This window comes from Haliotis cracherodii, unplaced genomic scaffold, assembly GCF_022045235.1.
Source record: "Haliotis cracherodii isolate W230 unplaced genomic scaffold, xgHalCrac1.p SCAF_4, whole genome shotgun sequence".
NCBI classification, from domain to species: domain Eukaryota; kingdom Metazoa; phylum Mollusca; class Gastropoda; order Lepetellida; family Haliotidae; genus Haliotis; species Haliotis cracherodii.
This window is the reverse complement of record NW_027266297.1, coordinates 9,691,262-9,704,219: the sequence shown is the minus strand read 5'-3', so window position 1 is coordinate 9,704,219 and position 12,958 is coordinate 9,691,262. Positions and strand designations below refer to the sequence as shown.

At 38.6% G+C, this 12,958-nt stretch overlaps 2 protein-coding genes across 2 annotated transcripts in view; both read left to right on the top strand.

The window, feature by feature from the left end:
- LOC139479687 (uncharacterized) overlaps positions 1 to 12,958 on the top strand; it is a 45,194-nt gene that overhangs the window by 29,360 nt on the left and 2,876 nt on the right. The window contains exons 12-29 of the mRNA XM_071262531.1: positions 2,231 to 2,368; positions 3,325 to 3,439; positions 3,920 to 3,984; positions 4,405 to 4,688; positions 4,919 to 5,006; positions 5,092 to 5,168; positions 5,435 to 5,471; positions 6,054 to 6,151; positions 6,359 to 6,484; positions 6,693 to 6,838; positions 7,461 to 7,596; positions 8,426 to 8,572; positions 9,112 to 9,136; positions 10,112 to 10,176; positions 10,395 to 10,514; positions 10,792 to 10,911; positions 11,681 to 11,817; positions 12,387 to 12,525. Coding sequence (XP_071118632.1) covers positions 2,231 to 2,368; positions 3,325 to 3,439; positions 3,920 to 3,984; positions 4,405 to 4,688; positions 4,919 to 5,006; positions 5,092 to 5,168; positions 5,435 to 5,471; positions 6,054 to 6,151; positions 6,359 to 6,484; positions 6,693 to 6,838; positions 7,461 to 7,596; positions 8,426 to 8,572; positions 9,112 to 9,136; positions 10,112 to 10,176; positions 10,395 to 10,514; positions 10,792 to 10,911; positions 11,681 to 11,817; positions 12,387 to 12,525 — 2,063 coding nt within the window. The remainder of the gene's footprint in view (positions 1 to 2,230; positions 2,369 to 3,324; positions 3,440 to 3,919; positions 3,985 to 4,404; positions 4,689 to 4,918; positions 5,007 to 5,091; positions 5,169 to 5,434; positions 5,472 to 6,053; positions 6,152 to 6,358; positions 6,485 to 6,692; positions 6,839 to 7,460; positions 7,597 to 8,425; positions 8,573 to 9,111; positions 9,137 to 10,111; positions 10,177 to 10,394; positions 10,515 to 10,791; positions 10,912 to 11,680; positions 11,818 to 12,386; positions 12,526 to 12,958) is intronic.
- Positions 1,064 to 2,077, top strand: LOC139479686 (uncharacterized). The gene has a single exon (XM_071262530.1). It carries the CDS (start codon positions 1,064 to 1,066, stop codon positions 2,075 to 2,077), a length of 1,014 nt encoding a protein of 337 aa, XP_071118631.1.

The window sequence follows — 12,958 nt, the reverse complement described above, 5'->3', positions numbered from 1 at the left end:
AGCAGAAAATATCAGTATTGACAATTTTTTTCAATTTTTTAAAGATCTTAATCGAAGTTCTGATGATAATGACGATGTTTTTGCCAATAACACAAATTACGATAATCATGATGATATCTTAGATTGTAGGATTACAGAAGAAGAAATTATGTCAGCGGTCCGTGCATTGAAGAACAATAAGGCTTGTGGGTTGGATGGTATTTACAATGAGTACATTAAAAGCTCTATTCATGTTATGATGCCGGTTTACGTAAGGCTTTTTAACCTCGTTTTTGACACTGGAGTTTTACCTGAAGCTTGGCTTGTTGGCAAAATAAAACCAATCTACAAAAACAAAGGAAACCAAGCTGACCCAGACAATTACAGAGGTATTTCTATCCTAAGCTGTTTAGGTAAATTGTTCACTACACTATTGAATAATCGTTTACAAGCTTACTCAGTTCAGACTAATCTGATAAGCGAAGCGCAAGCAGGATTTAGAAAAAAATACTCAACAATTGACAATATGTTTATTCTTAAAGCTCTCATTGATATCTATAGAAACCTTAATAAGAAGTTGTATTGTGTTTTCGTCGATTTTACCAAAGCTTTCGATACAGTATGGAGGTGTGGTCTGTGGTCAAAAATGATAAAGTCTAATATCAAAGGAAAATGTTTTAATGTCATATATAATATGTATCAAAATATCAAATCTTGTGTTACACATAATAACAAGGTGTCAGGTTTCTTCCCATGTCAAATTGGTGTAAGACAAGGTGAAAATTTGTCACCTTTCCTGTTTGCTTTGTACCTTAATGACCTTGAACAATTTTTATCTGAAAATGACTTTGAAGGACTGCATAATGTAAATAACCTTTTAATAGATTCACTTGAACTGTACATAAAACTTTTTCTCATTTTGTATGCCGACGATACTGTTTTAATGGACGAAAGCCCAGAAGATTTAAGAAAGTGTCTCACTATATTTGAAGAATATTGTACTATCTGGAAACTTAAAGTCAATGTTGACAAAACGAAAGTTGTTATTTTTGCCAAGCGCTCCACAAATAGAGTCTTCAAGTTTATGTTAAATGGCTCGTTTCTTCATGTTGTTAAAGAATATGTTTACCTTGGTATTTTATTTACAAACACTGGTAGATTCTGTAAGGCACTAAAGAGACTGACAGATCAGGCATCTAGAGCAATGTACGCTGTATTTCGTAAAATTAGAATATTAGAAATTCCTATTGACTGTCAACTGAAATTATTTGATCAACTTGTTCAGCCAGTATTGTTATATGGATCTGAGGTTAGGGGTTTTGAAAATACTGTTGTCAATGAACGTGTACATCTTAAATTTTGTAAATATATTCTCAAGTTAAAACAGTCAACACCCGATTACATGGTATATGGTGAAGTAGGGAGGTATCCTCTCAGCATTTTCATTAAGATAAGAATGATTTCATATTGGTGCAAGCTAACATCATCACTAACTAGCCTTTCTAGTATAGTATATAAACTTATGTTCCAAATGTCCATTGCAAATCCAGATTACCATTTCCCACTATTAAAAGAAGTAAAATGCATTCTTCAAAATATAGGCTTTAATTACATTTGGTTGTCTCAAACCTTTATTAGTGCCGCATGGTTGAAACAAAATGTGAAACATGTTCTCATTGATAATTTTCTGCAAAGATGGCGAGAATCAAAGGAAAATTCATCTAAAGGTTACTATTATAACATGTTTAAAGAGTTACCATCTCTAGAACCCTATTTACTAGAACTACCAATCACCTTACGCATCTCTCTTGCTCGTTTTAGAACAGCAAATCATAGATTACCCATTGAAACAGGAAGATGGTATAATATTGTGAGAGAGGAAAGAAAATGTACATTGTGTAAAAAATTTATATGTGATGAAATGCACTTTTTATTAGAATGTCCAAAACTCTCAGAAATTAGAAACAAGTTTTTGCCTCAATACTACTGTATGTATCCCTCTGCCGTAAAATTCTCTCATTTGATGTCCATTACTTATAAGCCAACTCTATTAAAACTGGCAAGTTATATAAGATCATGTATGGAAATGTTCCACTGACATGTTTTCTTAATTGTATCTTATCCCTGTGTCCAATTACATCTCTGTATCACTGCCGTGATTTACGAGAATAAACATCATTCACAGTAATGTGTTATGTTATTGTAGTATGCAACTGTATTGTAAATAACTGTTCGTCGTTTTCGATTTCAGAGTGTGACAATGGGACGTACGGAGAGAACTGTGAGAGAGACTGCGGCCACTGTAACGGGACATGTGATGCTGTTGACGGAAGATGTCGCTGGGGATGTACTGAGGGATACAATGGTTCTCACTGCTCAGTGAAGCTTGGTAAGTTATCTCATACAGCTCACATAAGGTCTGACCCTTAGGTATCTGTAAATGGGGCACCAGGAATCAGTGATAGTCCTTATACTACTTGTTGCGTAAATGTTAGTCTGTGTATTATGAACCATACATTACTTATTTTATGATATGCAATACAATATTCGACATGATTACGCTTTGTACCTATCAGCAATAGCAATCATTGTATATATGTATCTCCACGTAGTAGTTTGATGATTAAGGATGTGATTAGACTCAACTATTCCACGTAAAAGTGAAAGTGAAGCTTCAACTGCATCCTCGGCCTCTCAATATATGGGGAAGGCTACGGTAAAGGGACCACATGGTCGATCACCCCTAAGGAGGAATCAGCTAACATAAAACATGTTAACATACGCATGATTTTGTTCATATCCTATATGAGTGATTGGGAGTATAGGTATAAAGAGACCACTCAGACCATTACGCATAAGCACGTTGTGTGAGCAATGTTATACTTTTTTCGATTTACAAAGGCTCTAATTCTGCTAAAACAAGATATATGCAGACGAGCTCACGGAAACTTCATAATAATTATTGTTTTATGGCAAATTGAAAACACAACGTTTTCTCACTAAAACACATTTCTCAAATTCTAATAATACCATTCGTTGACAAGGCACTACGTTTTAAAGTTATTTAGTTATTTTTTTTATTTTGGAGGGATGCCGTTGTAAATTATGAATAAGCTCTTAACTCAATGGCGATCACGTGGTACCTTTACTGGTTGCCTTCCCCATGAACTGCCACTGCACTTGCATCCTCGCCCTCTTTATATACCGCCACATATAATTCTGCAGCTCATGTCCGTAAAACCTGATTCTATGATAATGTAATTGCAACTCGTATTGTTGTTTTAGGGTAATGTTGCCACGAGCGAAATTTTAGGTTGTACATAAATTTACTGGATACATTTACAGCTGCTCTAAACGGACAAGACACATCCCAGTTGTTTCCGGTGTCAGCTGTGGCGGGAACAGTTGCCGGTCTACTTGTTGCGGTCATCCTCATTGTTATTGTGGTCCTTGTCATCAGGTAATTTCTGACAATAGCATGTACACCAGCTAAGTGTGACTCCATATGTATTTACATTTAGCACACTACTACCTGTTACACACTTAACGTCAAACCTTACTTGGATATAGTTTCAACTCGGTCTAGATTTCAGCTTTTAAACAATAGTAAATGGTTCATCCCGTAAATTGGATTCGAAACCCATACATCTTTTTGACTACATATATTTATTTTCCTTGATATATATGTTTTCACTGCCGATGCTAGAACCGGGTGTTATATTTATGTAAGTGCCATGTGTGGTCTGTTTATGTTAGTAGCGTGTGTTTTGTTTTTTTCTAGTCCTGTGTGCTTTGTTCATGCCAGTAATGATTGTTTTGTTGATGTTATTAGCGTGTTTTGTTTATTTTAGTCCCATGTGTTTTGTCTATGTTAGTAACGATTGTAGGTTTACGTAGTAGTGTGTGGTTTGTTTACGCTCGTACCATTCTGATGTCATAGGAAGAGGAGGCGTTACCAAGGCGACATCAACAAACACGTTGCAGAGTTCCACCCTACAGCACAAGGTGAGAACACTAAGACGACTTGGTAGGAAACAATTTGGTCAACCACGTCTGTTTTATCTCATATTTTGTTTTATGAAAACAAGTGTTTGAAATTATTATTAAAGTTTCAGATGTATTCATATGAATGCAGGATTTGTTCTTGATGTAGAGGTTAGGGTAAGAATTGTGACTGTTGTTTTAGCTCGTTTGCAAAATTTGAATGTAAACCTTCAGGTAAACTATATTTTAAGGAGATCCAGGAAAGTTCATACAAAAATCGTCTTGAATCAGGGACGTACTTATTTTGCTTTTCTTAGCTACAGCTCTATTCTTTGTCCTGTGATAAAACAAGCTCATAACTTTCATTACAACAGTGAGTATTCAAGGCAGATCCCAACCTAAAGTATAATTCCCTTATCTGTATGCTTTCCATTGCTGTAGAGAACGGCGCTGTTGGTAACGTGGTTCTGGATGAGAATAAAGCAGTTCACCAGAAGCCACCAATACAACCAAAGCCTGCCACACACGCAGCATCAAGCAAACAGCTTAGTTCTAAAGACAAAGACCAGGAGGAAGAAGACGTTGATGAGGAAGTTCCATCTCCTGACAGCTGTTACTACAACGCAGACGCCGAAGACACCATCAGAGACGTCGTTGTGCCTGAATTAGCTGCAACAGTGGCAATGCTTAAACAGAGGAAAGATGGATTCGAAAGAGAATATAACGTGGGTCGTAAATAGTGCTTCACAGGGGGAACGCTGTTGTATTATTGTATCACATTGATGGTACCGGGTGTTGTGTTTTATTTAAGTCCCCTGTGTTTTGTTTTCTGTAAGTCCTGTGTGTTCGTGTATGTGTGTGATGTTTATGTTGACTCACCTCACAATCTGACTCTGCATAACAATATATGCAACCCGAGATCAGATTTCATATCTGAAATGCACTGTACTTACAGCGACTGCCGACTGGATTCACAGCGTCATATCAAGACTCTCAGAAACCCGAGAACAGTGGCAAAAACAAGTTCAGAGGCTACTACCCCTGTGAGTAGAACTGAAATTGGTGACTTTATAATAATATACAAGATGTGGTTATCAAGAGTTTTACTGACATTATTTTAAATTTCAGACGACCATAACCGAGTCCGCCTGACTCTCTTGCCAGCTCTCCCTGGCTCTGACTACATCAACGCCAGTCTCATGCACGTGGGTACTTTTGTAATCTCGTCTTCTTTTATTTAGTGTCATGCCATGTTAACCTTTTCACGGTTATATTTCAGAACTGTTTACTCCGGACAAAGTCATCTTTGCGAAATCGCCCGGATAAGGGGTACTGAGAAATGTTCCTTTTGGTATAACAAATCGTTCAGAAGGCGGGGTTTCGAGACTAATACGGCATACACAATTCAAATACAGAAAATAGATAGCTGCAAGGAATAAACTATAACTCTGCCCCGTTTCTATAATTTCAGAGCTTCAACCAGAGGAAGACTTACATAGCAGCTCAAGGTGAGATACAAGTACATGTATTATGGCGTAGTGTTTTTGAAAACGGTTGAATAACCTGTTGATAGAATAAAATAACTGACACAGATGTGACCAGTACATCTTACTAATTCTATAATGTACACACTTGTCTCTGTGTGTATCTGACCGCCTACATGGTCTAATGGTAGAGCGTCCGCCCGGAGAGCGGAAGGTTCGATCCCCGGCCGCGTCATGCTAAAAGACGTTAAAAGATGGTACTTGTTAGTCTGTCTGGCACTCGGCATTAAAGGGCGAAAACAAAGACTAGTCAGCTCACAGCCAGTATACTGTGTCTGTGTGGGGTATTCATGTATCTCAGTGTGCTAGAACTATAAATCGGCATCAGTCCGGACTAGTACAAGCAGCCACAAAAACACATACACGTACATGCACGTCGTTGTACAAGTGTAATAATCTTGGATCTTGGATCTAATGCATATCATTGGAAAATACAGTATTTTAGGGGATGTTTCAATCTTGTGATGATTTAACGAACAAATGGAAATTTGTACATCCAGCCAATAACAACCTCCTTGTTTCAATAACCCATTAATTAATGTCTAGCCCCCAACAAGAAGACAGTGGGCGACTTCTGGAGGATGATCTGGGAACATTCCTGCAGCGCTGTGGTCATGTTGACTGGTCTGGTGGAGGAGACTAAGGTAGGATTTCATGATATATAAATAAATAAAGTATCGATCATCCTACGAAACATTCAGTTAAAAAGGCAAAACATCAGAGAAAAATATATGAATGGATCAATAACGATCTTGGTTTCCATTAAAAAAACATGCAAAATTTCATTATAACTGTGTCTAATCACAGGAATGCACATTCTGTCAATATAGACCAACTATATCAAATTGTAGGTGAAATGTGAGCAGTATTGGCCGGCAGATGGTGTAATGGACGTTGGCCTCTTCACAGTAGAGGTGGAGGTAACACAAATCCGTGCGAACTTCACAATGAGACACATGAAAGTCGCTTCAAAGGCAGTGAGTATTGGATCAAAACAGTCACTGCATGAGTTCACTAAATTATGTCGTGGTATAACTGGACAATATGCTGAAGTAGTGCGTGAGTCAACATCTGAATTCACATTGACACACAGCAATTTGAATTAATAAGGTACCTCAGCAAGTCAAACATATTATTGAAGTTTGTTTCGTGTTACCACGAAATATAAAACACCTTCTATCACAGACTGGAGAGAGTCGGACAGTTATCCAGTTCCACTTTACATCCTGGCCTGACCACGGTGTCCCCGACACCCTCGCTCTCGTCAGCTACATCTGGCTTGTCCGACAGACAGTTGAAGGAACAAACGGACCACTGCTTGTCCACTGCAGGTAGGTAAACTTTAGTTACAAAGATAGCTAACCACTACTTGTCCACAGTAGATTGGGAAGCCATTCTTCAAACAAATAGGAGGACTAGAAATTGCGAAAAAAATCCTACTTTAATCACTTCTTGATTACATCATTCACACTATTTTGTTAAATGTTCTGACATTACGACTGGGACATGCAAAAATTAAAGGATTGTAATTTTTGAAACCACATTGTTCTGGGCCCTGAAATACGCTGATCAATACTCTGTCGGTGAAATTGATTCATTAATCAATTTATCTGGAATCAGTGCCGTCGTGGATAACACGTATCCACTGTAATATGTTCACATCACTGGTATATGATGTGATAGAACAGATCTCGTTGACGATTTGAGCTCAGAAATTTGACAGTTTAAGTAAATACATGCATATTTATGGACTATTTCAGAGAGTACAGACGCATATATGTACATTGTGGACAATTGCAGTGTGGATATTGGATGTACAGGCAGAGATAAGAATATTGTGGACTATTTCAGTGCGGTTATTGGATGTACAGGCAGAGATAAGAATATTGTGAACTATTTCAGTGCGGTTATTTGATGTACAGGCACAGATATGTACATTGTGGACTGTTTCAGTGCGGGTATTGGACGTACAGGCACATACATCGCCGTTGACTCCCTGATAGACCAGGCCCGAGAGGAGGGGGTGGTGGATGTCCTGGGGTTCGTGTCCGTGATGAGGGGACAGAGAAAGAACATGATACAGACTGCAGTAAGTGGAAACAATAACTACATACCTTTGTATGACACGTGAGTGGCGGGAGCAGGACACGCTTATCCTTTCCAAGAACACCTGGAGTCATCAGTATGTTTCACTGACCCATTCTTATAATGTCATCACTAGTTTGGGTTAGACCCAGTGGAATCTGTTTCGGAAGATAATCGCGACTAAAGATTAAAGCGTACGTAAAAGGGTTTACTGGCTGAAATAAACCCCTTATATCTTGTGTATTCTGCTATATATACCTATAGCAATAAACCTTTTCAAAACTAATGTTGAATTCCGACTGCATGACGAACATGTGTTCATGAATCTCTATCAATGAGGGATGATACCAGGTGTTCGCGAAAAGGTGAGGGTATCCTGCCCAACCGGTGGCACCCGTCACAAACATTAAATATTATTTGTAGTATTTTATCGAAAACAATTGTCACGTCCAGATACTGAAAGAAACGGCAGTAAAATATGTGCATAACCCAGTGCAACCTCGTCATAAACTGCCTGCTCGTCAACGATAGGGTCTCGAACAATCATGTCATGATGATCTTCTGAGGTTAGTATATATTTCTGATAACTGAAAACCGTTTATTATATCAGAATATATTCTGATTGTGTCAGTCATGAAACCATTTGAACCGAGGTTTTACTCCAATTAGATTGTTTTCTGAAAAAGGAAGTGAGTCGGAAGTTTAATTTACCATCTCCTAAATTGAGCTGCAATGGCAGTACTTTCAGTTCAAAATATTTAAATCAGTAAGAGTTTTTTCGAAACGGTTCATACCGACGTGAATCAACATTTTGTGTTTTTTCTCAATCACAGGCCCAGTATGAATGTGTCTTCCACTGTCTGGTAGAGATGACGACATACGGCAGCACCAGCATGGACGTCTCCAACTACACCACCAGTTACGGCAGCAGAGGCATGGACACCACGGTTGATGGCCGGACTCACAGACAGTTGTCACAGGTCAGTGTTGATACGTATGTTTATTTGTTTGTTTTTTTCTTTAACGCCGCACTCAGCAATATTACAGCTACATGACAGTGGTCTGTAAATAATCGAGTCTGGACCAGACAATCCAGTGATTTCCATCATATGTGTTAACCTAAAGAATGTCATTGTCGAACATTTAAAACATGTATCGAGAAACCTCGGAATAAGTGTAAATTGCTGGATGTCAAAGACATTTTGCGCAGTGATAATTTGTGAATAAAAAAGTAACAAGGCAAAGACTCTTGGTCCCAAACACTCTCACCTCAATCTGCGATTATACACATTCTACACAATACATACCGTCCTGTTGGACTACCATAATATTCAAGTAGGTCACTTCCAAATATTTTGTAATTCCACGGACACAGACAGAATTTCTTCTGACATACATATATACCTTCCTGTTCCTACACGAAGGTGATAATCAACATTTCTTGGAATTGCAATTCTTATCCATTTCTTATGTTATATTGAGAGAATGAATTACTTTCCTTTTTTCTGTATTTTCACAGATGCTGGTGTCAGAGACCCGAGATGGTAAGTACATATGATTGTCAACATTGAATTTGATTCAAATATATGCATTGACGCTGATGATATGCTGTAAAGTGAACATGCACTCTTTTCAACAACACAGTCCACACCTTACAGTTCCAACGTGTCTACTAGTGACCCAAGAACATCTGCTTTCAGTTTCAGTCCCTATGGGCACGGAAGTGGACGTGTAGCTACATAGCAATAGCTACATGTGTAAGATTAGAAACGTTTGGGAAATTCCCTGTTATAAGACATGTAATTCATTTTCTTGGATCAGTGACCTTAATATCCTGAATGTCAGCAGTACTTCAGTTATATCACGGTATCCAGGCAACTCATTGACTGAAAGCATGAGATCCATGTCATCGGGGATTCTGACATACCATGCACCAAGTCACACTGAACCTATTCACGCCTTACGACCAGCATGGAAGATGAGTTCATCTTATAAACCCTGCATGATACTAAAGTGCCTAGTTTTCGTCAAATTAAAGGTTAAGTTGGTTAGGTGTAAAGTCGTTGTGAAGGAAACCTTGAATAGATGCAGGTCTTTGACGATTTACACTTTTGTGAGACCCACAAACACGGGTACCGTCAAGACAAAACAAGAAACAGGATGAAGGCGAGTCTTGGATTTGAACCCACCATCAGCAACGCCTTAGACGACATGGCCACTTGTGATTGAAACGATTAACCAAACATGAAAATTGAAGATATCATTGCTTATGGAATAACCCACAACCTCCCCATCCACAACTTCGTCGACAATCAAAGCTAACTGAGATTTCTCCAGACCTGGACACACTTGCACACAGCGATCTTAGCGCTAAGATGATCGTAACTCCCATACTTTAACATAGGCTTACAATAGTCTTAGCGCTGAGATCGTTTTTTGGCAAGTGACCCCTGCTGCTGAATGATGAGACTACATATTTATGTCCTCTGACATTCTGTTTGTACTGTAACATTTTGCAGATGCCCCTAACCGACACAGAATGTGGGTGGATGGTAACCCTGACTTCATTGTTCGTGTGGGGCCGGTAGGTGGACAAAATGTTAAATATCTTTTATTGCTCATAAAACCGTTTAAATAACACGTTTACAAGTATAATAAAGAATACCAAATTTACTGTTGAGATAGAAATTCTGATGAAACATCTGCAATGGAACAACACACAAACTGTTGCATCTAAATATAGCAGGTAGACTCTCTGTTCACATTACCACCCATGACACACATATCCGTTCCTTCTTCCAGACCCTGACGTGCCTGAGGGGGTACCTGCAAGCCGCTGCCCCAGCCCCGAGATTAGTGAAGTTGTTGTGGAAACTGGTTGAAGAGAACAACGTCCACAACATCATCGTCGTCACGCCAAATGTATGCACATAGAATCTTTTGAAATAGTTAAAGAAGCTTGTTCTTCACACTGACGCATCGTGTTTTAGATTGATAGACCATAATTCAAAAGCTGTAGCATTTCATTCATGTTACTCATATGTTCACCTCAAGCAGTTTTTTGCTACCTGGAGCATACTTGTTTGACAGAAGTGAGGTAATTCGACTTCTTGTCTGCCTCACATGATATTGTAGTCTGCCTTTTGTTTAAAAAACATGCATGTGTTAAATACTGACGATTGTAACATGTCCTCCTTAGCCGGACTTAGTTGAAGCAGAGGGCAAGTCCAAAACGCACGGTGGGATTACTGTGACGACAACGAGTCAAACCAACTTATCGGGGGACCTCTCCATGATCAACTTGCAGCTTGCTACAAAGGTAAGAGTTCTTGGTCATAAGCTTACAGTATCAGAACAAATATGTTCGCAATACAATCTTTTCTTGACTGACAAAATGCACCGAAAAATATTAGTCGACTCTCTTTATGCTCCTGTTAACTGAATACTTTCACAGTATTTCTTTTCTCATCATCGTATGGCTCCTGATAACAAAACTCCTTCAAGCTGAAATTGCGATTAACAAAATCAACTGGCTCAAAACAATGTGCCATACATAAGCTGTACATGGACATATTTAGCGTTTTTTAGAGACATCATATCGTTTACGTACAGTAATTGTTGTGATCCCTACTGAAAAAATGTCACCACATACACATTATAAACTAACTATACACATGAACCTAAATCTGAGGAGCTTGCTATAATACTGAAATGTAAATAAAAGCTATAAAACTATTTCCATAATAATACGAAAGCAGTGTCCATCGTACGATTCCGTGCAGTAAGTGACTTATCTCACTGTCATATTGTAACGATACCAGGTGTGGGCGAAAATGTGGCACCTCCTGTGCATTGGAGAACGTCATTCTTTCTATGCGAGTTTTTGGGATGTTTCAATCAACAACCAGGACGGTGAATATGTCTGTAAGTGCAATTGCACTGGTATATATGGGATTACATGACAATGACAACATCATATGTGTGATAGGACAACAATATAAACAATAAATATGCATGCAAGTGAATGTTATTCTGTCTGCGGACAGTAGAGTGATATTATCTTGAAATATTTCACCCGTGTCACACAGGCAGGCAGACCCCGGCAAGTGAAGATGGTCAACGCTGACGCCCACTTAACAATTGAAGCAATGACATCACATTTGTTAAACCACGCCGACCTCCAAAACACATCAACTCAGGCCCACCCTGTTGTTGTTGTTCACAGGTGAGAATGTCTCCAGAATATTTGACATATTATCATTCAGATTATGAGCCGAATATGTTCCCAATTGTAAGTATAATAGTCAAAGAAATCAAATTGTATTTTGTAATTCCTGATATATGTTAGTTAGGACTGAAGCACATGCGGGTCAAAATCTCTTTGTTATATTATTTCTTTCTTTAAATAATCGAAATTAAATACATATTTTCACTCACTGATGCAAATTTGAAAACTATTGTAATACACACACCGACCACTATTGCACTAAGTGAAGCCCATGCTTATTTGGTTACAGAAATACACAAACTTTCGGAAACATCTATATACTTATTTGGGAATGAATGACAATGGTTTATTGAGGAAGTGGGCGTGCCATCGATCTGTAGTGCTTATCAAAAGTAGTTCCTGCTTGGCGACCTCTTGTGTAAATATAGTGGGTCGTGATACAAAGTTTATATGCTTGGTTTATCGTATTGATAACACGATACATTATGTGATAAACACATTTACTGTTATGGATACATGAAACAATGTATAACAGGAAACATGACATGTAACTATTTGAATTGCAGCAACAATGACCGAAAACTTGCTGTCTCGCTCTGCATCATGGGTAATATTCTGTCCGGTATTCGTGAGGATGCCCGTGTTGACGTAGTCGATCACGTGAGGACGTTCCTCCAATGTAGCCCAGATCTTCAGTTCACCCAGGTAGGGACACAGGAGTTTCCTCAGTTTGCCGATAAATTCTAGCTTTAAATAACATTTAATTTAATATGTCTTGGCATCATATTGGGTATATTATATGATCGGGTGATCAGCTTTGCTGTCTTGGTTGATGAATGTCATCCTATCCCAGTTGCGTGGATCGATGCGAATGATATCAATCACTTGACCTGGTCCAGGCTCAATTATTTACATAATGCCTCCATATAGCTGGAATAATGCTGAGTGCGGCGTTAAACAACAAACAATCAAACCTTACATAAGGAAATCAGAATAGACGTCAAGAAGCAGCCGGATTCAGAAGACTGGTCTCAGTCATCACTCACTACTGTCATTATTGATACTGAAGTGAAATGGTAGCATTATGTAGCACATGTAGTACCGAAACAGGAGCGTAGTACACCGTAGAAATTGCCAG